Source organism: Leptonychotes weddellii, chromosome 1 (assembly GCF_054177405.1).
Source record: "Leptonychotes weddellii isolate Sample4059 chromosome 1, ASM5417740v2, whole genome shotgun sequence".
Lineage (NCBI taxonomy): Eukaryota > Metazoa > Chordata > Mammalia > Carnivora > Phocidae > Leptonychotes > Leptonychotes weddellii.
This window is the reverse complement of record NC_138369.1, coordinates 73,962,308-73,988,023: the sequence shown is the minus strand read 5'-3', so window position 1 is coordinate 73,988,023 and position 25,716 is coordinate 73,962,308. Positions and strand designations below refer to the sequence as shown.

At 46.6% G+C, this 25,716-nt stretch overlaps 1 protein-coding gene across 1 annotated transcript in view; it reads right to left on the bottom strand.

The window, feature by feature from the left end:
* RFTN1 (raftlin, lipid raft linker 1) overlaps positions 1-25,716 on the bottom strand; it is a 194,939-nt gene that overhangs the window by 42,943 nt on the left and 126,280 nt on the right. The window contains exons 5-6 of the mRNA XM_081826061.1: positions 14,685-15,024; positions 6,543-6,746 (exon numbers count right to left, since the gene is read on the bottom strand). Coding sequence (XP_081682187.1) covers positions 6,543-6,746; positions 14,685-15,024 — 544 coding nt within the window. The remainder of the gene's footprint in view (positions 1-6,542; positions 6,747-14,684; positions 15,025-25,716) is intronic.

Here is a 25,716-nt window from a genome sequence, read left to right as displayed (position 1 = left end):
TTCCAAGCTTGTGATTTACAAGAAGGATGTGCAAAAAGGAGATTTGCTCTATTATTCCAAGAAGTAAATTCTGGGGGGCAACCGCTCTTCCCCTGCAGCCTCTGGGACTTAGCGAGCTAAGCTTCGGGCTTATCCTCGTGGTGTTCTCCAAAATCCAGCTAGAAACGTGCACACAGTGACAAGTGGTCAATGTATGTGGTCTAGTTTTGCGGGATGAAATAAAAAGTCACCATTCTCCTTTTAACGAGCTAGACTGGACTATATTGTCCCTACTGGGGTACCCAGCCTAACAGATCTCCTTGGGTCTCTGAGAGCCCCTGTTCCCCATCAGAGGCTGCTTACAGCACCACCCTGGTGCCAGGAATGGTGCGTGCCAACTGTATAACCATAACTGTGCATGCTGTCATACTGACCTGCAACCCCCACCGTAAATGTAATCACTGGTCACCCAATCCCACGTCATGGTGCCATGCTGCTCCCCAACCATACCAAGCCCAATTGACTGACATTATCAAAAGAGTGAGCAGGCCTACTGCCTCCCTCCTCCCGAGCCCTCATGGCTGCTCCTGGCCTGCCTGAGTGACCTAGAGGAGGTATTCCCCCTCTTCAGTTACAGCAAGGTGAGCCTGCAAGTGCAGAGCCATTTGGCCAACCAGACGGGGAAGAAATGCGCTGGTGCAGGGCTTGCTGGTTGTGAGGCATGAGACCAGGCACAGTTGACAGTTTCTCATTGAATCTTTCCCCCAAATCTGCAAGGCGACTCACTCCCTCTTAGTGGGTGAGTGAATGGTAGGCCACAGAAGTTCAATCATGTGTCCAGGTTCAAACGGAACTCAGGGGCCAAACTAGATCTAAAATGTGGTTTGTTTGATTCCAAAGCCTATGCCGTTTCAATCACGGACAGAGATTCACTGAGCTACCACTCTATGCTGGGCGCTGAGGCTCCAGCTGGGGGTCATGATGCCCAGCCCGGGTTCCTAGCCTTGCAGAGTTACCTGACCACTACACCATATCCCACGCTTGGTGTTTCGGGTGGCGTCTTAGTGGAGTCACAGTGAGACTGGCCTTAGGGCTTCAGTTTCGGGTTAAATCTGTGCAGATGGCATGACTTCCTCTATGGGACAAAAAATAAAAACATACTTGGACGTGGATCAGTTGTACATATCAACACAAGAGATCGTGTACAGCAATGAGAAAAAAATGATCTGAAATTACGTGTAAAAATGTGGATGAATCTCACAAATACAGTGAGTGAAAGAAGCCAAACACAAGAAGGGCATTCATTCATATATTCCATTCATATAAAGTTTACAACTCATCTCTGTGATGTTTCAAGTTGCGACTACGGTCACTCCCAGGGGGTAGGGACTATAAGGGGCATGAGGGGGGCTTCTAGGGGGGCTGGCATATTCTCTTTCTTGCTCTGGAGCTGGTTACATTGTGGAAATCTACTGGGCTATATCTTTAAAATGGGCATAGTTTTTCTGTATGTGTGCGATACTGCAATAAAAAGTTCATTAGAAGGGGCGCCTGGGTGGCTCAGTCATTAAGTGTCTGCCTTCGGCTCAGGTCATGATCCCAGGGTCTTGGGATCGAGCCCCGCATCGGGCTCCCTGCTCCACGGGAAGCCTGCTTCTCCCTCTCCCACTCCCCCTGCTTGTGTTCCCTCTCTCACTGTCTCTCTCTCTGTCAAACAAATAAATAAAATCTTAAAAAAAAAAGTTCATTTGAAGATGTGCTATGGATACAAGGGAAAATGCATTTATGGCATAAGGAAACTCTCCCCCCAACATTGGTGAGTGGTTCCTCTGAAATAGGAGCCATGCCTATAATCAGTAGGCCAAACATTCCCAGAGATGGCCATGTTCCAAGGGAGTGGCTGCTGGAAGCACCTGGAACTGCCTCATCTCCCTTCCTTTCCATTCCGCCTACACCTAGCTCTTCAATCCCCCAGGCTCCTGTGATGCGCACTCTAACACCAGCTTCTCCCCTCATCTCCATCGGCATTACTGAACATCATCCGGAAACTTTTATCGATCACCTTCTGTATACGGTGTGTGGTTTACAACCCCTGGGGTGCTAAGAAGTATAGGACGCAGAACCCACCCGAGGGCTTGTAAGTATGTCTGTATAAAACATGTATCTCTATGTGTATTTTATTTGAAATAGGTACATTTTTTACAGGTGTATTTCGCAAATATAAAATAATGTAGGTTATGCTAGGCATCAAAAAAGATGATAAAAATACCAAATGCCATTTGGATTTAGACGCGGACGTTCTCGGGGAAGACAATCTTTCAAAAGGCTAGCAAAGGAGAGCCATCCAGGTATAACGTGTCTCCTGGTGAGGTGCAGCGTGTAAAACCCAACATCATCTGGAATGTACTGCAGTCACAGTGCTTCATTTATCAAGGTCTTAGAACGAAATGCCAGTTTGCAGGATATAGAGGCTAGAGAATTAGGTAAATGACATCACGAGGCACAGACCGGACAAATAATGCAGGACATTCTGCAGCGTAAGAGGCTGGGTTTATTTCAAGCAGTGAAGGTCATAAAGAAATGACTCTTTTAGGTCAAAGAGAAGTGAGGCCATGGTCACCATATGCAGCACAACCTGGTGGACTGGATTCTGGTCTGAACCACCCGCTGCAAAGGACATTTTGGAAACAACAGAAAACATCTGAATGTGGGCTGGGTAAGGATGATACTGCCAGAGATGTAAGGACTGTGGGGCAGGAGAGGGTGAGGGGAGGGCCGGGGGAGTGAGGGAAGGAGAGTCAGGACAGGGCCAAGGGAGCATGGCGCGAGGGCATGGGGAGGTGGGGACAAGGATAGGGCAAGGGTAGAATAAGGAATGCAGAGCAAGGACAGGGCCAGCCAGGGGACAAAGGGAGAACCAGGGCGGGCAAGGAGCATTGGTAGCCAGTGATGGTGGCAGGGATTCTGCCGGCCTGGAGGCCCTTGGTTTTAAGAAAGCAGGCTCCTGGGGGGGTCTTCAGATGGTGGGCACCCAGGTCCACCTTGCCCTTCCCCTTGGGGATAGCCACCTGACTCCTCACCAATGGCAGAAGGATTCCCCTCCTGGCCTCTCCCACCCTCTGGAAGCAGAGATTCTGGCCTTTGTCTCACTGGGTGGTGTTTCTGTGTTTCTGTCCGCCCGGCTGTCTGACCTACCCCTGGACTCATCCACACAGGAGGCTGGCAACCCAGGTCCTGCTACTTCCCTAAAGGTGACTCTGGAGCTCCCCTCCCTTCCCCAGGGCCACCAAGGCCTCCCTGGGAGGCTAAACCTCTTGCCAACATGGTCATTTCTTTTACCTCCTCCTCATGTCCCTTTTCCCTCCCTTTCCCCTTCTTTCATCCTACTACTTTCTTGCCACTTACTAACCTTGGCAATGCCTTAACCACTCTGTGCCTCAGTTTCCACAGCCGTGCCACAGGGATAACAACAGTAGCTGCTTCACTGAGTTATGGGGATTAAATGAGTTCCTATGTTTGAACTGCTTAGACCAGCACCAGCACAGAGTAATTGCTAGGTGTCCATTAGCATAATTATGCTTCACTTTTATCTGTGTTTTGGCTTGCCAGGGCCCAAGGGCACAGCCTCCCCAGCCCAAGACACCTGGTCCTTCTAAGGCTTAATAATTGACCCCAGCAGAGGAGCCTAGAGACTCAGCAAAGGCCCAAATTTAAGGACCGTTCAAGTCTTTCCATGTCCTGGGGGTAAAGGCTTGAAAACAGAAGCTGGAGTCTTAACTGAATAATTCAGGCTAAAACATCACCCTGTTTATGGGACAAAGTTCTCATGAGTTTTATGACTCTGTGGGAAATATTTCAGAGTACAAATATCCATTTAAGAATCAAGACTGGTGTTTTTCCAGATGGTAAACAGCTTAAAGATGTGCTTCCAACTCTGCCAGGTTTACTTGTAAGGACACTAATTATCTTATTAGAAATAGGTCCCTTTTTAGAATTATGATCAGCTTGCCTTCTTTTTTTTTAATTCTGGGAAAAGAGCATATGCATATTTCATCCCTGGCCAACGGAAAACTTGGGCTTTTCCAGAGCAGAAACACCCTAACCCACTGAGCATTACTCCCAAGTCACATTCCCCTCCCATCAGAAGCACACAGGGTGAAATTGCATTTGGATTTTGAGTGGGTTTAAATAAATGTTGTTCTGAGAATTTTGCAGCCATCCCCGAGACCAAGCCGGGCAGCTGCGGTGGAGCTTGGGGCTCGGCTTCCAGTTGCACTTGCCAGGGGAAATTTCATGTTCTGTCTTCCAGGCAGAAGGGCTGAATTTCATGCAGCTAAAGCCAAGGGAGGATATAACAGCATTTCAAACACTCCAGTCAAATCTGAAGAAAAAACTCTATGAATTATCTGTGTTTTTGGACTCGAGGTCAGAGAACAGGGTAGGAGGAAGGAGGAGGGAGTGGCCTTGATTGCCAAAGCCATAATGGCCCAAAAGATGATAAATGGCATTGTGAACTTTCGAGGTGTCCTCAGCTTGCCGCAGACATGCTGGGCAGCAGGACCAGAGAAAATTTCCCTTTTGACACCTGAATTCTCCAAAGCGGGGCTGCCTATGTAGCCTCTCCTCTCAGTGAGTCACTGAACATCTTTAAGATGTTAGTACAACTAACCATCAGTTTCCCAGGGAGATATTTAAAAGGGCGTATGGCCACAGAGAGCCTCTACGGGCCTAAGGGGAAATAAAAGGAGTCGTTGACACCACCCAAGATGGGTGATGGGGTGTCCCCGCAGGAGGCAGGAGCGAAGGGGCTCCTCCCCGGCCTCCCCTAAGGCCAGTGAATCAAGGCTGTAAACATCTGTTGCAAGTAGATGCCACTAGTGTTTTACGGTGCATCTCAAAACAGACTGTGATGTTCTCTGGCCTCCAGAACCTCCCCAAGCCCCCAGGGAAGGCCTCCTTGTACAGAGGGAGGCTACCAACTTGCTAGCAGAGAGCCAAATTGGCTCTTCATTAGTTGTATTAATGAAATGTATACCCTAGAACCACACCAATATACAACTAGCCACTAAGAACATACAGTAATTTATATTTATGTGCTTTGAAGTGGTCAATAGCCAGTGTGGCTGGTGGCTACCATATTGGACAGCACAGATACAGAACTTTCCTATCATCACAGAAAGTTCTGTTGGACAGTGCTGCTTGACAGTATTCTTTTTTTTTTTTTTTTAAAGATTTTATTTATTTATTTGAGAGAAAGAATGAGAGAGAGAGAAAGCACATGAGAGGGGGGAGGGTCAGAGGGAGAAGCAGACTCCCTGACAAGCAGGGAGCCTGATGTGGGACTCGATCCAGGGACTCCAAGATCATGACCTGAGCCGAAGGCAGTCGCTTAACCAACTGAGCCACCCAGGCGCCCTGCTTGACAGTATTCTTAACGAGCCAGCCACCTTTCTTACGTCATTCACCCATTCCACAGATGGTTCTGGCCCCTTATACTTACAGTGCTTGCTGCTATCGTATTAACATGTTAACATGAGATATAGATATTTAGATAGGAACAAGGGACTCGCATCCAAAATTAAGACCTGTCTGTGCTGTACAGTGTTCCAAGGCTTCTGATGATTTAAAGCGTGTACCTTCCGAATTAAGACTGATGTCTCTTCCGCAGATGTTTGCTGGCATTTCAAGGATTGCAAATAAGGTAGAATCCAAACTCTGTTCCTGACTCTGCTAATTCTTGGAGAGAAAACTGCTCGACAACCAAGACACGGTGCTGTCAATTCCCCCTGCCAGCTTCGGCTGGGATCAACAGATTTGGTGTTACATTTCACTTAGGAATCCTGCTGACTGGTAGCCCTCAGGATCCTTACATGCTGGCATGTTGGCCCCACTCCCCAGACTGCCTCCCAGCTTTGATGCACCCTAGTGACTCAGCTTGCCATTGTGTTAACCCCAAACCCTTTCTTTGCCTGACACACTTCCCCGCTGTGGGCACACCCTCTCTCTGCCTTAGAAGAGCGGCCGTCAATAGGGCTACTCCATGCAGCCACCCCCAGAGGGAACTCATTACTGAGGAGGGGGCACTGGGTGCCGTGAGACCCAGAGACAGTGTGTGTCTCTACAGAGCTTACAGAAACGAGGCAGTTCGATTCACTTCTCTGGGGTTAATTCCAAGGTGCTTCTACTGCTACTTCCAACAGTAATAGTGTCTACAAACAATTTGCACTTTTGGAGCGGCATGATCCCAGGGGGTAATTAACAAACGGGAAGTCACCTTTTTAAAAGGCTTTAAAAGCAACATGGATTTGAGGCCACCATCAAAAACACAGAATCATTTCCCTTTCGCTGTCATTTTAGAAGATACCTGGCTGACTCCTAGAAAGGTTCAGGGAGCACAGGTGGTGGGTTTTGTAGACAATTCCTCCAAATGTGTTAAGGAGAAATCAAATGCAGCGAGTTTATCAGCTGCGGAGCTTTCTGAATGGGGCAGGCTCCGAAGACGGGCTAAGATGAAAAGAGAAGCAGAGTTGGTGAGGGCCGCCCAAGGTTTGTAACTTGCATACCATTGACCATGCCAAGGTAGAAGACCGCATTCACCAGCATGCCTCCTTTCCGGAAGTGGTCACTCATGTGCTCCAACCAGTTGGCGTCCAAACCGCTCACCGTCTGGCCGTTCTTGGAGACCCGGAGAGGAATGCTGACGGGATAGTATTGCCGGCATTTCTGATGGCTCTTCGGTTTGTTGAAAAGGGCGAGGATCTCCATTTCTGTTGGGATTTGTAAAGGAAGCGGGAGAGAAGAGGTCAAACAGTGATAAAAACCTGCCTCCTCGGGTCTAGTGGAGCCTCTTAGGAGCTGGGAGAAATGCTGTCAAAGGTAAACTCTCTGTTAGGGTGCACTGTTGCCGAATAATAAAACCTGATTCCAGGTTGTAAGTTAGGGAGCCTTGAAAGGGAAATGGACGTCAAAGGTTGAGCTTCCAGTGAGGGACGTGGGTTTTGAATCTGGCATATGATGATGAACAACTGTTATCTGGGATCAGTTTGTACAGTCAGGTGTCTGTGAAGACATTGTAGACATTTCTAGAAACTCATACAGAGGTGTTTTGGGGGGAAAAAAGTGGACATATTTGGGTAAGAGCTGGTCTTTTTTAAAAAGGTGCATATACAGAGACACATAAAAATAAAAATACTGCTTTAATTCCAGGAACCTTGTACACCCCTGAACTCACTATTTATAAACTGCAGCGATGTTTCCTGGGTCCAAAACCATAATACTTAATCAAGTACATCAAAAACACACCATTGATATGTAAAAATAAGTATGTTCCCGTAAATGGGGGTTCCTGCCTGGAGTGGTAGGTAGATGGCACCGGGAGTGGAGCTCTGAGCTTTTCCTTCCTTCATTTATAGCTCAGTTCTTCAAAAATCAATACTCACTACCACCCGGCAGCTGACCCGTGCCAGCCGTACGTGCTGCTGGCCACGAGCGAGAAGCATCGGCCTCGAGGAACAAATACCTGGAATTTCAATCTAAGTCTTGAAGGTCTATTTTTGTGTTACTCATTTAGTCAAGCAATCAGTTTACTCAGCTTAAAAAGCTTTGCTCACACAGGCTAGTCAGGAATATGCTTTGGTTTCCAAAAATATCTATTGGAATAATAAGAAAATCCCCACCCTTCTTTCAAAGAAATATTTTAAAGGTCGTAAACAATGGTTGACATTAGCAAAAAGGACACAGCACAGTCATGCTCCCTGCAGGGGAGACCGGGCCTCGTTCCACAGTCTGGGACGCGATCTCCCATACTTCAGTCTCTCACAATTTTGCAGTATCCAAACATTAGCTGAATTATTATTCTTTTAAGCACAATCACTGTCCTTTAGTTAAATAAATGAATTTAAAAAGGAAACTTTGCTTCATGACCAAACAGCTACCACTTGCTATAAACAGAAGGGAATGATGAGGCACATTAACACCAAATATGTCCATCCACACAACATCTAAAATTATCCCAATAGGTATTGTATTCCGGGCAAAGGAAGTCTTTTACAGCTCCATCTGAGCAAACAGCAGCCAAGATCTCTGGGGAGCAATGCCAGGCCATGACACTTTGTCATCAGCAAGAGTTAAGCTACCGGGGGGACCATTTCAGGTCTTCCATTGGGTAGAACCAATTAGGAAAGAAAGGTGCCCATCTTCAAAAGTGGCCACCTGGATTTTAAACAACCGAATCTGGCCTATTTATGATCCCCACTCCAAATTACCTTTCTCAGTCCACTCGCCTGACTCAGGAAGGCACCTCTCACCAGTAGATGCTTTCACGCAAGAAATTAGGTCTTGGTGTACGGAGGTGGTAATCACTAGACTATATTCATGACTTTGAAATACACACTGGAGGAATGGAGTCGAGCAAAGGAAGGCTTGTAATGGAGCGGAATCAAGCAATGGATTGGAACTAAGGGGGACAGGATGTGAACTACAGGATCAGGCCTTCTCCAGTCCTTACGTGCTAGGGGTTCAAATAAAAGCCCCGGCTACTAAAGACAAGATAAGCGATGCTTTAGTGAGTCCCTGACTTCATCTGGATTTCTTCCAAAGCAAACCCTGTAAGTTTCTGAGTGCCAGTAGTTTATTTGGGACGTGATCCCAGGAAACAGAGCGAGGGAGTAGGGGTAGGAAATAGGGAAGCAAGGGAAGCCAGTGAAGGGTGCATTAATGAGCAGGTTACTGCTATAGTAATTGGGACTCAGTTAACAGAGGCCCCTGAGACACTGTACAGAATACACCTCAGATTGCCTTACCAAGGCGCAAGGAAGCCTGGGCATTTATCCTCAGGAACTGAGAGCCACTCCTGAGGTACGAATTCCCTGGGGTTGTCTGGCCTGCTGGGGCATGTTCCCATTCCAGAGAACGCCTGCAGGCAGAGGCTAAGCCCACTGTCCTCAGGTGACCCCAGGGTGGGCCAGAGTACCAATCATCACAGTCTGCTCTAGTCAAGCACAAACACATAGAGATTAAAAAGAAAAAGAAATCACAGCCTCTACACGGGAGAGGCGAGTGGAGAATTTGACCACGGCCAAAGTCCAAAAACACATGACAACACTTTATCACCCAGAAGGATTCCCCACTCACATGGCAAGACAGAAACACAACTTTCCCAAATGCGTAATGAAACAGAAAAAGGGGAAGGGGGGCTGCTGGACGTGGGGTGAAGGGAAGGCAGAGACTGCCAGACAAGGTAGACAGCGCGGTGCTCACAGAGCCCCAGCCCTCCCATCAGGATCTTCCCCAGGGAAGAGGGCTGAAGCCAGAGACAGAAATAAATTTGTCAGGAAGGGAAGGAAATGCTGCTGGACTCAAGAGCCTCCAAAGCATTAGTAGCGATGAAATATTGGGAGAAACCTGATTTCAGATGCATAACCCTTTAGTTAATTCCCCTTTCCCGCTGGAGCCTTGGCCACAATCCTCTCACTACTCACATGGAAACCGGCCAAGAGAAACTGTCCCCAAATGATGCCCTTTGATGTTTTAATATTCTGATTCTCCAGCACACATCATCACATGAGCAGGCACTGAGGGTTCCAAAAAGAAGTCCCAAGTTTGTTTAAATTTTCTCAGCTGCTCTGTGACTCTGCCATGACCCCAGCTGGAAGATTTTTCCAGACATGGGACAGAAAGTCCCAAAGGAGGGGGAAAGGCATTGTTTCTGAGAATGTTCTGAGAACAGCTGAAGAATCAGACTGGCAGAGCACCCAAGGAGCATCAAGACGGTCTTGCCTTTTATTTTTATTTGTCTTCGTGTCTTTCTCTTCCTCCCTGACACAGGGGGAGCTTGCCTCATGCTATTTAGATCCCCCCCTGTGCAGAAAAGTCCCTGTAATATGACAGGGGATACATACATGTTTGTTGGATTGACCTGAGCCAGACAAGTGCAACAAGCTAGGGGAGGAGGCGGGGTCTTGGGGCCTCCTGGGTGCTGCCAGCCTGATGGCCAGGCCCGCTAGGGCCTTGCTAAGCTCCTCAGGAGCAGGAAGGAAAGAGGGAGATGCCCAGTTCTGAAGCCCATGCCAGGCAGTGGGGATTTAGGCACAGGACAGAAGTCTGCAGTCTGTCTGCAAGTAAGGCCCCAGGGAGCCTGTGATTGGCAGGGAGCAGGCAAGCTGGTTGGGTCCGGGTGTTCCAAGAGACCTCCAGGCTGGAGGGAGGAGAGAGTTCAGCGTCTGGCTACAGCATGGGCCTCCAAGGGCTAGAGTGGGAGGAGGAGGAGGCTGGTGAGTTGGCTGGGTGGGAAGGAACATGTGGGAGTCGGACTTGACCTGGTAGTTGGACTGAGTGGGAACTAAGGTCTGCTGAGGTCACAGGCAGGGGGGCTCAGACGAAAGGTTTGCACTGGGAAGCAGGGCTGTGGGCTCTGTGGTGGGACAAGAGGGCAGAAGCGCCTGGAGCCCATCCAGATTCCTGAATCTGAAAGAAACTGCTTCAGACTTCTGTCAGGCGCGGGTACGACCAGCAAGGCACATCTGGGCCTGGGTGGGGCCTGTTTGTGAGGACAAAGTAGGGGAACCACGGCATACGCAGGGCTCCACGGGAATCCCCTGGCAAGGACAGCGGTAGCCACGGGCACTTTCACCTCCACCATCTGATGTGACTCTCCCAGCCCACGCGAGGGGCCACATCGGTTCTATGCCCAGAAACCTTAAGCGGATCCCCCAGGCATCACAAGCTGGAAAGCGGCAAAGCCAAGAGTCTTTCCAACCCTAAACCTTGCGCTGTCCCCAAATCTAACAAGAGGCTAATTTCATCAGTACACAGAAAGCAGGAGCTGCTGCCCACAGCTGGGAGCTCAACAGCTCTTTGATAATGGACTGACTGAAAGGCCAGAAAGATGGTGGCAGGTGGCAGATCCGGGAGGAGGCAGAACCACAGGGTAGAACCATCCTGGGGGCATGGGGAGGGGAGGGCGCTGGCCCAGCATGGGAGGGGGGCCACATATCAGAAAGGCCACACTCAGGAGGACACCTCCTCCCCCCCACACACAGTGAGCTGGCTGCCAGGGAGGCCTACTGAATAAAATACAACTGAGGTCACTGGCTCAGGTTTCTGGCTGGCATTTCTAAGCATTTTAAGTGACTAGGCACAGGATAGGAAGGGCAGCGCTTGGAAGATGTTTGATTATTATTTCAGTGACAGTGAGAACAATCTGAATTTGTGTGGACCTTTCTGGCCTCCTTGTTTCTCTGACTGAAGATGTTGCAACAGAGACGCTGAGGGAAGGACAGACAGGAATGTTGCAGGCCAGGAGAGAAGTGACAGGTGGACATCTGGGGCGCCTTCTGAACCTTTCCCTGCACAGGCCTTCCCCACCTGGCCTGTTCATTACAGATGAAGAAAGCATGCTCCCATCAACAGAAATGCATCACAAGGGGCCATTTGTGCTCTTCTGAGCAGAGCTGCTGGGGGTGCTGTGTGTTCACCATAAGGCAGGGGCAAGTGTGGGAAGGGCAGCGTCCAGGAGTGGGGCCCCGGGCTGTCCCTGCACCAGCTCAGGGGATTCCTGTGCAGCAAGGACACTGAACCCTCAGGAAATTCTCCAGGACCAGGAAATAAGTCAATGATCAGGAAGAGAACCACATGATGGGTCTCCAGAGGGACCTGCGTGGGCAAGGGGAGCATAACCTCTGGATCAGAGCGGCCGTTCAAGAGCCCACGGGGTTGGGGAGGGCCCGCATGCCCTGTGTCTGGATGGCGAATTCGCTGGCAAGCCCTATGTGAGCAGTTGCAGCCTAGACCCGGCTCCCCTAGGCCTCCTATAAAGGAAATAAATTAAACGAGGGGAAGGAGGGGGAAAGAGGGAGACTCCCTCTGGATTTTTTTTAATTGTCTTGCTGTGATTGCCTATTTAAGCCCACCTGGCAGAAAGAGGAGTAAAAACACTTCACCCTCCTTAGGGGGCCCTGAGAGAAAGGCAAGCTGAAAGCTGAGCAAGCAGCAGGGAGGTGAAGCTGGGGGGATGCGGGGGGCAGGGTGATGGTGCAAGGAAATGGTAAGACTTCTCAGGAAAGAGATTTAGGAGAGAAGCTGGGGTCAGGTGAAGGCCATGATCAATGCTGACAGGGCCCCTGCCTGTCCGGCCTTCGGGAGGCTGGATGCTCAAGCTAGGAGATAAAATTTCACTACATGAGGGCATGGAAGGTGATTTTCCTTATCTGCGAAATGGGCTTAATAATCACATCCGCCATCATAAAGCTGTTGTGAGGCACCATCAAGATGGCACATCGGAAGAACTTAGACCGGTTCACCCAGAGAGATGCCACCATCGTGACTGCTGTCTGCCCATCCCCCTCAAGGCATGTATTTGCACCAGTAATGCCTGTGTGTTCATGAGCTGATGAAACAAGTCCAAAGGCTCATTTATGCCACGCAGTGAGGAATAAAGGATAGCAACGAGCTGCCAAAATTTCAGAGACCTGAAATAAAAACAGTTCACACTTAGAGTCAAGCAGTGCTGAGTGCCTTAAATGTACCCCTCACTTAACCTTTCAACAAGAAACTATTGTTCCGTCTCTATTTACCAGGGTAAGAAACTGAAGCACAGGAGGGTAACTTGCCCAAGACTGCCTAGGTAGAAGGTGGCAAATGGAATGGATATAAGTGGAGTCTAGATTCTTAAAGTTTATTGAGAGGGAGAGGGAGAGAAAGAGAGAGCACCAGCAGGTGGGAGAGGGAGAGGGAGAAGCAGGGGAGCCCGACCCGGGGCTGGATCCTGGGACCCCAGGATCACGACCTGAGCTGAAGGCGGACACTTAACCGACTGAGTCACCCAGGTGCCCCCAGAGTCTAGGTTCTTAACCACAGTGCTACCTGCCTCTCAATGACTCCTGCCTTTTTCTCCTGGAGGGCCTATGCCTGCCCTGAACCCTCACCCTTGCACGCTCCTCCAAGGAGGCCTATCTTCCTTCTGGGGATTCAGAGCAACACATCCAGCCCAACACCAATGACAAGATGCAAGTTTCTGGGATAAGACTTAGACATTCATCAGGAGGCACACACAGGGTCTCAGCTACTCTGGAGGGAGCAGAAGTCCACCTCAAACAGTGTAAAATGAGACATTTTACACTTCAGTACATATTTGAGAAGGATCCAGACCTTGATTACACAACAGTCATAATATATCCCAGAATGGAGGCAGTGCCAATCTCCCCCTCTAAATCAACTTTGTAAATAAGCCCAGAATGAACCATCCCACAGTTTCCTTTTCAGGAAGTACTGACCTAATATAACAAAAGAAACTGTTCCACCTTCTTTTCTATCCTCAAAGCATAAACTGTTCCTCATCATTAATAAGAGGCTAGTTTTGGATCCCCTGGGTGGCTCAGTCGGTTAAGCAACCAAGTCTTGATCTCAGCTTAGGTCATAGTCTCAGGGTTGTGGGATCGAGCCCTCCGTCAGGTTCCATGCTCAGCAAGAAGTCGACTTGTCCCTCTCCCTCACTCCTCCCCCTACCCTCTCTCTCTCTCAGATAAATAAATAAATAAGAGGCTAATTTCAAGAATCAGTAAGTGAATAATAACATTAACCAGGAAGGTTAAGGCTAAGGAGAAAGGCCTCTCAAGGCCTGGGGATCTCTTGGCGGTCTTGTTGCTTGTGCACCTTCCAAAGGCTGGAAGAGGCCACCAAGCTCATACGAGTGCCCGGCTCTAAGGAAATAGCTGGATGCTAGATTCTTCCAGAGAAAGATGAGGAAAGGGAATTACAGGGAAATGGACAGAAACTTCACTCACCATAAACTGAGGGCCTCAGTAAATCTTGTTAGTCTATGAGCATCTCACACACGGGAGACCGAGTAGAGAGGTATAATGGGATGGTGGTTAAGGCAGCTGGCTCACAGACCAGCTCTGCCAGTTTCCAGCCTGGGTGAAGATTTACTCTCCAAGCCGCAGTCTACTCAGCTGTAAAATGGGCAACGATACCACAGCAGACCCACATCACGGTGCTATAGAGAGAACTAAGAGATCAGTCATGTGAAGTGCTTCCTGGTGCAGGGCCTGGGACGCAGGAAGTACCAATAACTGCTGGCTACTATCATCGTTGTTGTATTGTTATCTGGAACGGCCATCCTAACATGCACGCTCTAGCGGCTGTTACAATGTAAGAGGATTCACATCTCGGGGGCCTCTCCCTGGCCATGTTCTCTCCACAGTGCTGATCCGTCAACTATACACACTCGTGAAATCTGGTTCTTTACAGCCTAGTGGGTTGAATCACCAGTTTCCTGCACAATTCGTCCTCAAAACTGTCTTTCTTGATTTCTCTCTTTAGGGAGATACTCAAAGTAAGTGTACCAGAAGTGGAGCATAGGTTCTGCATTGGTGCCCGGCACATGAACACTTCCTGTGCTAAGAGCGAGGTTGTTTGAGGGCAGTGCAAGAGTGTGGGGATAAAACCCCTCAAGTTCTAGAATCCACTTCAAATATGACATGTTGGAGCAACCACAAGTCAATTTCATGTGGTTCTGCTGTCCCGGAAGTCACGATGGCAGTAAGCAATCAGTCAGGAGGCCCAGACAAATCCAGTTTCTCCTGCGGGATGGACTGCTGTCTGTACACTCTCATTCCATTTCTTTTTCCTAAAATGCCATGGGGATTACTGGAAAGCTGTTAGCCTCTCTGTAAGTGGGTCAAAAGTCCCTGTGCTGACATACTTACTTCCCGAGAGTGGCTCCTCACGCACTTCCAACAGGTCACCATCCGGCCCATCCAGAGCTTTGCTCATCCTGTGTGGAGACCATTCTGCACCGTCCCCTTCTCCGGGGGGCAAGCTGGGTTGCTCGGCAACGGGCGTCTCCCCTCTGGGGCCCTGGCCTGGCTCCTGGCCGCTGTCTGTCCCTGCCGGAGCGCCTGCATCCTTGTCATCCCCGCACCTGCCCGGCTCCTTTTCCGCAGCTCTGGTGTCTGCTGGGGGCCTGCTGCCTGCTGACTTCACAGGGCAACCGTACTGAGGTATGACACCGACGAATTTCAGGCCCTGACTCGCAGCCTCCTGGACCTGTGAGGCAAACAAAATGAAGGGGACCGCGTGAATGGGATGTTCTATCAAAGGGGGACATGTGCAACATCCAAAACACCTCGCTGAAGGCCTCTGTGGATACTTCCGTCTGAACATGAAATCTCTCAAGGTGGCAGATGCTCCAAGTCCCCTCTAGGCAGTGGCCACACCCTAAGCCTGGCCCCACTGGGGACAGACAGCATGGGGCTTGCTCTTTTTAACTATGAAGCATGTGGTGAGACAGGGCTGAGATTACATCTCTTCGAAATACTGCATTAGTCCCCTACTGGTTATTTTTTTTTTCTAAGGGGCTGCAAGAAGGTTCTAAAGGATGAGTTGGAACAAAGTTTGAAAGAGGAAGTTCATTTTGGTAAGTTTATTTTTTTCATTATTATTATTTTTTTTCTGATGAATCACCTACTTCCTGCCAATCAGGCTACTGTATAATCCAGTAGGTCTATATGGCCATATACTAACTACCAGATGACATTTTATGACCCAAAGAGCTTCCTCTTTTAAACAATTGTTTTGGCAGAGAAGGGTGGAGGTGGGGAAAATCACCACTGCGTGAAAGCTGGTGTGCACGTTCCCCACAGCGTGGAAATCTGACCGACACCTGCTCCGTGGTGCTCTCCGCCTCAGCCAAAGGCACCCGAAAACCACGCTGGGCCCTCAGGTGTTGCTTGGGCAGACTCGTGACTCTCCAGCCATGGTACACACCATCCAGTCTCAGTCGCAGGTAACTTGCTTCTCACTTCCTGAGCCCCTGAGATGGGGGGCTAACGGCCACGCAGAGTACCAAGGCACTTTAACTCTTCCCTCCCTGACAAATACCCCCAGGCAACTGAATTTAATAGTCGCAAGGGAAAGAAAAATAGAAAGTAAGAGCCTAATACGATCAAGCAAGAGCCAGCCCAAACTAGGAAATCGGCTTTAGGGGACTTTCCGGGGGAGGATGCTCAGGTCATTTTACAGATAAATCAGGAAGTGAAGACCTCAGAGTTATAGAAGTCTTAGTCACCAACCCCCGAGTTGATGACCTCAGAAAATCTTGAGGCTTCTGCAGTGGTCATCCACCGTCATTTGAGAATTAGTAAGAAAAGCCCTCATGGAGCTACTCTAAGAGACAAGCAAGCCAAGGCAGCCCTCCTTGGATGAACCGCCCTAACTTTAAGCCAAAGGTCATTTCAGTTCAACACTACACATTCTGGAAAGCAATCTAGAGCAATTACAAATGTACAGTCCAGTCTTTCTATAAAGTCTAGCCTGTGCTAGAAATAATGACAACAATAGTAGGAATTACCATCTAGTGCAGACCTGCTATGTCCCAGGCACTGTACTTGGCATTTTCCATAAATTCTTCTGTTTAATTCTTCAAAGACCATTACAAAAAAGAAACTTTCCATGAAACAAACCCCTTTCCGTTCTGAAAATTCATTTTTCGCCCATTAATCTGTGATACCCACCTACTTTTAGAAATTGTTTTGGAAAGCTTCTGAAAGAAGACACAGGTAACAAAAGTTTTCAAAAGGAAAGAGGGGGAGATAATTACTGTCCAAGAGCCTTAGGTTAAGGGAGGCTGAGCTACTGTCTATGAAGCCTTGCTCTGAGCTTCCTGGCAACATAGGCAAAGCAATGGATCTTACGAATCTCAAATGAAATGAGGAAACATGGGAGGTCCCTAAGAGAGAAGCATGATTTGCTGGTGAGGAACAGAGAAATTTGTTGTAGGACTCTTGTAGAGCCATGGAATAAAATGTGCCTTCCTCAGTTTTACAGAAAATGAAGAGACATTTTTCTTACATCACTTATATACTTTTTTTTTTTTTTAAGATTTTATTTATTTATTTGACAGAGAGAGAGATAGTGAGAGCAGGAACACAAGCAGGGCGAGTGGGAGAGGGGGAAGCAGGCTCCCCGCGGAGCAGGGAGCCCGATGTGGGACTCGATCCCAGGATCCTGGGATCATGACCTGAGCCGACGGCAGACGCTTAACGACTGAGCCACCCAGGCGCCCCACTTATATACTCTTAACCCTTGACCGACGGCAAGGACCTGAGGCTGCAGCACAGGGGCGGAGCTAAAATGAGGCGATCCAGGGAGTTGTGGATAGCTGCGCAGGCGCGGGCGTACGTCAGTGCTGGGGAACTGGGCCACCTTAGCGCTGACTCCTCCCATGCCCACCGCAGGGGACGGAGGTGGCTTTTTTTCTAATCTTAAATTTTTTAAATCTGTGAATTTTTTTGAAAATTTTTAAAAAGATTTTATTTATTTATTTGAGAGAGAGAGAGAATGAGAGATAGCGAACACATGAGAAGGGGGGAGGGTCAGGAAGGAGAAGCAGACTCCCCGCCGAGCAGGGAGCCCGATGCGGGACTCCATCCAGGGACTCCAGGATCATGACCTGAGCCGAAGGCAGTCGCCCAACCAACTGAGGCACCCAGGCACCCTAAATCTGTGAATTATTTCACACCTGACTTGCCTACGCTTCTTCAGAAGGGGTTTGGAAATGGGCTTTTTAAAGTTTTGCACACGTTATGCAAATTCTCAAGGCACTAAACCTGTAGTAAAACTGAACGAAACCTAACGGCCACAAATTTTCATATATGAGAAAATACTATTAGTAATTTCCAGATGTAGCTCCTACAGGAAGGACAGTGAGCTCTCTCCCCGCAAGCTGCAGACCTCTGTTTCAGTTGTCAGGCCCCTACACTCCAGTGTGGCTCTCTCCTTCCTCAACCGCAACACTGTCGGCACCTGGCCCACTTGCAACCAGCCCCTGCTATGGGTGTCTCACCACAGACAAGACGCCTCTGACTACTGAAGCATTTTTAAAAGCTGGTCCCACCGAGGGCTCGACAATAGGCCAGTCTCAACCTGAGTTATGGGGTTTGAAGGCAGAAAAGGCCTGGCTTGGAGCTCCAGGTGTGAGACTCTGGAACCAGAGTATGTTATGTAACTTTCTAGGCCTCAGTTTTCTCACCCATAAAATGGGGTGGGGGAATCATACTTCTCTTGCAGTTGCTCTGAAGATTAGACGTTATATTTGGCAGGGGTGGGGAAGGAGAGAAGGTACTCCTGACCGTCACTGTTGCTCTACCCCCTCTCCTTATCGATCCCAGGCTTCCGTGATCCTGCAGAGACTGCTGACAGTCATCCAGAGTAAGGAGATGAGGACTCTGGACACAGGGTATTATCCCAGTCCTCTCCTTCTTTACTGGGACTTGAAACTGGAATCAGACATGTGCCCTTCTCCCACAACTAACTGGACAACCATCTTCCTTGGAGCTACTATACCTCAAACTTATCCTCTATGCCAGGGGTTCCCAGAGTGGGGTCCCATATTAGCACATCAGCTCAGCCTCACCTGGGAGCTTGTTAAAAATGCAAATTCTCAGGCCTCACTGACTCAGAAACCCTGAATCAAAACCTCCTTCAGATTTGGTCCCCAAATAGGTTTTTGCCTAGCATAGTATATTTCTGGATCATATCACGATCATGACATGTGGGTAGGGCCCAGAGACTTGTGTTTTAGCAAGGCTTCAGGTGATTCCAATGCACCCCAAATTTGGGAATCAGTATTCTAGAATACACATTTCACACAGGAAGAGTTTTGTGCACTGCTGTGTCCCTGGTGCGAGAACGATGTCTGACATAGAGTAAGTATCTGTGGAATGAATGAATACACTAAACAATGAGTGAATATGTATGTCTCCTCTCCCAGAATGAGCTCCTTGAAGGTAGGGGTGGAGACTGCTGAATTTTTCAGCTCCCGAATTCAACACACTGTATTAAGTTCCTACACTGGCCCAGACTAACATTGTACTTAGGTGCTGTGGGTACAAAATAGGAATCCCAACTCTCAAGAATATTCAGCCAATTATTATAAACAAACTTTAAAAACAATTATACCAACATGGCACAAAAATGCTTATTTTATAATGTTATATTAAAAAAACCAAGATTCTAAACTTTATAGACACAATATCATGACAACTGTGTAATATTTCTATTCATGTGTAATTTTTCAAAATTTATCTAATGAGTATGCATATTACTTTTAAAATTGAAAAAAGTAAATACTCCACAAAGTTCTCATAGAGAATGATAAATATAGTAATGGATATAAAGTCATAGAAATGACAGTGATTATTTCTGCCTGAAGGGGAGGCTGAAAAGTTTCTGACAGGTCAGGACTGTAACAAATGAAATAATGTAATACAACAGGAAGAGGTGAGGAGTGTGACAGAATTGGAGTGTGTATGCTTCACCTTAAACAGTCAAATTCAATTTTTTTTTCCAAAATACTGTGCTAGGCAAAACCTATTTAGGGACCAAATCTGCAGGAGGTTTTGAAGGATGAATAGGAGTTCGCCAGATAGGTGAAAGAAAGGGCAATGCAGATAAAGAGAAAGAAGGATCATCATGGGCAAAACTTGATGGTATGCAACAGCCTGATGTACTGAAGTAACTTCTATACACGAATATATCTGGATCATTGCAAGAGAAGCCAGGAGTGGGGGGTGTGGACTGGAAATCAGAAGGGCCATATCGTGGATGTCATTGAATGGCATGCCAACAAAGGCTGTGACTTCACCCTGCAGGCCAGCATATTCTTCAACTTTCCCACTGTAGTAACTCCAAGAGCAGAGCATGGAGGTCTGAGGGCAAAGCACAAGATTTCTTTGAATGCTCATCTTTTATCTTTTTTTTTTTTTTAAAGATTTTATTTATTTATTTGAGAGAGAGAGAATGAGAGAGAGCAAGCACACGAGAGGGGGGAGGGTCAGAGGGAGAAGCAGACTCCCCGCCGAGCAGGGAGTCCGATGCGGGACTCGATCCCGGGACTCCAGGATCATGACCTGAGCCGAAGGCAGTCGCTTAACCAACTGAGCCACCCAGGCGCCCGCTCATCTTTTATCTTAAACACTAATGAGAATTTTGTATCCTGCACCATACTACTATACAATATCAAAACTTTTAAAAAGATGCCAAAGTTAAATGCCTCCCTCCCACCTCCATCCCAAGCCTTCCAGAGAAACTCATGTCTCAGGAATATGAAATGTATGCAAATATGCATAAATCTTTGCAGCTCTGCTTACTTCCTTTGGGTGGATTCCTGGAAGAGGAATTAATGGGTCAAGAGATATTAACTTTTCAGAGGCTTGATACAGGCTGCCAAATTGTTTACCAGAAAGGGGGAGTAGTCCTTTTTAACCAGAGGAACCGCATTTAGATTTTATAAAGATCAATATTTGGCTAGACCCTAAGGGCTTTGACTCTTCTAACTCTAGTACAGCACTTTCTCTTTTTCTCTCTTAAGGTCATTTGACTGTTTTTGTTAAATGGATCCCTGTTTGTTTCTCATTCACTCATTTATTCATTTGTTCATTCACAGCCTTTATTGAGCAAATCTCCTGAGCGTACTAATGCGGGGCACCAGCTGCCATTTGTCGGGGTTCACCCTCAGCCACCTCTCCTCACCTCTCCTCACCCTATACTCCCTGTGGTGACCTCCTCTACTCACTTGGGTTTAGCCACTAGTCATGTGTCAATTATTCCCAAATCTGGACTCCCCAACTGTGACTTTCCTCTGGAGTTCACACCTACACAACCGATGATCATAGCTGTTGGGTCCACCACCACCCTCATCTCTCAAACTGGAGCCACAAATGTCTTCCTTAGCTCTTGCTTTTCTCTAACCCTGTGTTATCTGCTCACCACACCCTGCCAGATTTATCCCCCAGTGTTTCTGGAATCCCTCCTCCATTCTCCATACATCTAAAATCAATTTACCTCAGGCCTCATTCTCTGCTGCTGGACACTGCCATTCCTCCAAGCTACACCAGGTCTTCATGAGCATGGAGTCAAATCAATACAGAAGACCAAATCATGAACACCCAGGTCACCTCGTTATGGAATTCCCTGCAGACGGGCACAATTTCTCTAACAACTGTGATGATTAAAACAGTAACTGTCAACATTGTACAACTCTTCCAGAAAGAACTTTAAAATGCATGATCTTATGCCCCAAATAATACCTAATGGAAGAGGAAACTGGCTCTGGGACAGTTATGTGACTTGTTGAACTACCCAGGGCTAATCACAAGGCAAAGTCCAGATTCAGCTCAGTATCCTAAATCCAACCCAATGCTCCTTCAACTGTACCACTCTTTCTACTTTATGTAATCTGACCTGTGCCGAGATGCTCAGTTTGATACCAGTGTAAACTGAAATACACCTGCACCCACCTTCTTATTTCTGCTGCATTTAAGAACCACCACACCCCTGACACTTACAGGAGTATACTACTGGTTTAGGCAGCAAAAATGAAATAAGACCATTTTCAACTGATCCAAGACTTCACCCAACTGCTCTGTAATGAATAAGCACAAATTTCATAGTAACTCTATTTTCCCAACCTAAAATCAGAGATTATGATGTGAAAAAGATTTTTTTCTTTTAAAAAAATTTATTTTTATGAAAAGTCTCAACTCGTTATAAAAAATTAGAGCTTCTTTGGTTACACATATTTTTAAAAGATTTTATTTATTTGAGAGAGAGAGAGAGAGATCATGAGCCGGGGGGCAGAGGAGCAGAGAGAGAGGGAGAAGCAGACTCCCCGCTGAGCAGGGAGCCCCACATGGGGCTCGATTAGGACCCCGAGATCATGACCTGAGCCAAAGGCAGCTGCTTAACCAACTGAGCCACACTGATGCCCCTGGTTATATATTTAAAGAATCACTTTCATGAAAAATAACAACATGACCTTGGACTAGTCCCAGAAAATCTAAGCTGTATTGTCTTTACTCTGCTTTCAAAATGGATACCTGCTGCTAAAGTTCAAATATACACAGGTTTCCCTACTATCTGAAAATAGTGTGCTTCTATGAAAATTTTTGTCAGCCAAAATGGCATAAAGTGAAGAAGCAATTACCATTAATTTCCATGGAAAAAAATTTTGAGCAGTCCCAGACCCCAAAAAATAACCTCTCTTAAGCTATTCTGATACCTTAGGACACATTTCGCTAATAGATGCACAAAATAAATGGAGATAAAGCACAGATGCTCACAGACATAGCTCAAAGTTATGGAGGCTGGAGGCTGAGATGCGAGTGTAGCTTCTGGGGAAGGAGACTGGTGGGGCCACTGTTACTGTCTGGGGTACATGTTGCCTCTATGATGGTTTACTGCAAAACAAAGTAGTTTTGCTTTTTGCCGTTTTTCATAAAAGCAAAAATCCTCATTGGATTTCTTCCACTTGGTGAAAACAGGTACAAAGGTAGGTTTTTGCAAAAGAGACATGGCATAACATGAACTCTCGAAAAGTGGGGGATACCTGCACTCTGTCTAGTACATGGGTTTATGTTTTAGAGGACATGTATCAGTCAGGGTGAAACCAGTTACAGAGAAATGGAACATGGGTTGGATTTTGTAGAAATGAAAGCTATCTGTAACATGAAGAAAGGAGAACAGGCTCCTGCTGACTCCAATCACCGGAGTGCCCACAGGCCAACTAGATGGCATGCATGAAGTGTCAGAGTCAGTCAGAGACCATTTTGTCAGAATCTAGTGAAAAAGGTGTTGTGGTTAATTTTATGTGTCAAATGGCTAAACTATAGCAACCAGTTGCTTGGTCAACACTAGTCTAGATGTTTCTATAGAGATATTTTAAAGATGTGATTAACATCTTAATTAACTGACTTTGAGTAAAGCAGATTGCCCTCCATATAGCGGATGGGCCTCCCTCAATCAGTGGAAGGCCTTAAGAGCAAAGATTGAGTTTTTCCCGAAGAGGAATTCTGCTTGTAGACAACAACCTAGAAAATCTGCCTGAGTTTACAACCTTCAGACTCAAGACTGCAGCATCACACTTACCTGAGCCTCGAGCTGGCCAGACAGCTCTGTAGGTTTTGGGCTTGCCAGTTCCCACAATCCTTAAAACCAATCACTTTCAATCTCAGTATCTCTCTCTACAGATACATCAATCAATAGATAGATAATCCCATTAGGTCTGTTTCTCCAGAGAATTCTGACTAATATAGTAGGAAAACAGGGAAAGGGAAGGAGGGGTATAGGAGCACAGGGCAGACTGATAAAGGACTCTAACTCGAAACCTGACTTGGTGTGAAATGAAGAGATGGCCAGGAGCTCCCAAAAGGCAGGGAGAGAGCGTGTGCCCTAAATAGAAACAAGACCACTAGGACTTAATCTGCCATTGACTCAAGGTCCCAGGGGAGAGGCTGAAGTATGGCAAGAAGGTTACCAGTGGCCACTGTTGTCCAGGTAAAGGAAATTGCCCCACCACATTTTGAGGTGAGGGAAGGTAAATCCTTAACTGGTAGAGTTAAGGGCTGCAAGTTATAGGCAGTTTCTAACTCTATGATGAACTCAATGGAATTCTCATAACTCATTAGCTCATTAATGCTGGAAATCAGAAACTCACGGACTTTTAAGAGATATAGAGCTGAGCCGTCCAATATGGCAGCTATTAGCCAGGTGTGACTATTTAAATTTAAATTAATTCAAATAAAATTAAATGAAAAGTTCAGTTCCTCAGGCACACTAGTCACATTTCAAGTGTCCAATAGCCACTTGTGGCTAGTGACCATATTACTGGACAGTGAAGATACAGAGTATTTCTATTATCATGTAATAATAAATATTATTATGAGCATAATAAATTATCTAAAATACTGAATAATAGAAACAGAGTTTTCAGCAATGACTTCAGAGGCATAAAACATAGGGAAAAGACTAAGACTCTCTCTCTCTCACACACACACACACACACATTTACCCTACACCAGACCGCTGCCCACTTTGACCCTCCCCCATAACTTATGGGCCACCATTCTGTGACAGCTGACATTTTAATGTCTTCGGGGATTTATGAAATATAAAGGGAACCTAGAGAGGCATGCACTTATGTCAAGAACAGGCACAAAAATGCTGTTCTGAGTTCCACAGTTACACATGAGTCTTTACGGTGAATATTTTATCATATGCACACAACCCTTCTCATCTTTTGTCACCTAAACTCTTGTACAGCTTTCTGAAAAGAATGGTTCAAAAATAACACGGATTTTAGCTCAAGTCTGAAAATGCCCTTAGTATTTTTTTTTTTTAAGATTTATTTATTTACTTATTTGACAGAGAGAGACACAGTGAGAGAGGGAACACAAGCAGGGGAGTGGGAGAGGGAGAAGCAGGCTTCCCGTGGAGCAGGCAGCCCGATGCGGGGCTCAATCCCAGGACCCTGGGATCATGACCTGAGCTGAAGGCAGATGCTTAACAACTGAGCCACCCAGGCGCCCAATGCCCTTAGTATTCTTATCTGTTAACATTTAGCTTTAGGAATTGAAACCTTTACTAAGCACTGCTGGGAGTTTAGCGCCATTATCATATAAATCTGCTGGTATTGTGGTTTTCTCCTTTAATGACTGGGAGGGGGAGGTCTTAGAATGAGCTTGGACAAGGAATCTGAGACCTACAGCTTCAGATCCAAGTCTGCCACTCACTAGCGATGTGACTGGTTAAGCCAGAGGATCTATCTGAACTTCAGTTCCCTCATTTATAAAATGAGGTTAATAATACCCATTCATGGAAAAACTGAGAGCTTTCCCCCTAAGGTCAGGGACATGGCAGGGATGTCCACTATCACCACTACTATTCAACATAGTACTAGAGGTCCTAGCCTCAGCAATCAGACAATAAAAAGAAATAAAAGGCATCCAAATCGGCAAAGAAGAAGTCAAACTCTCACACTTTGCAGATGATAGGATACTTTATGTGGAAAACCCAAAATACTCCACCCAGAACTGCTAGAACTCATACAGGAATTTAGTAAAGTGGCAGGATATAAAAATCAATGCACAGAAATCAGTTGCATTTCTATATACCAACAACAAGACAGAAGAAAGAGAAATTAAGGAATTGATCCAATTTACAATTGCACCCAAAACCATAAGGTATCTAAGAATAAATCTAACCAAAGAGGGAAAGAATCTGTACTCAGAAAACTACAGAATACTCATGAAAGAAATTGAAGAAGACACAAAGAAATGGAAAAACATTCCATGCTCATGGATTGGAAGAACAAATATTATGAAAATGTCTATGCTACTTAGAGCAATCTAAACATTTAATGCAATCCCTATCAAATTACCATCAACTTTTTTCAAAGAAATGGAACAAATAATCCTAAAATTTGTATGGAACCAGAAAAGACCTCGAATAGCCAGAGGAAATTTGAAAAAGAAAAGCAAAGCTGGTGGCATCACAATTTTCTGAACTTCAAGATCTCTGCAAAGCTATAATCATCAAGACAGTACGGTACTGGCACAAAAACAGGCATATAGATCAATGGAACAGAATAGAGAGCCCAGAAATGGACCCTCAACTCTATGGTCAACTAATCTTTGACAAAGCAGGAAAGAATGTCCAATGGAAAAAAGACAGTCTCTTCAACAAATGGTGGTGGGAAAATTGGACAGCCACATGCAGAAGAATGAAACTGGACCATTTCCTTATACCACACACAAAAATAGACTCCAAATGGTTGAAAGACCTCAATGTGAGACAGGAGTCCATCAAAATCCTAAAGGAGAACACAGGCAGCAACCTCTTCGACCTCAGCCGAAGCAACTTCTTCCTAGAAACATCGCCAAAGGCAAGGGAAGCAAGGGCAAA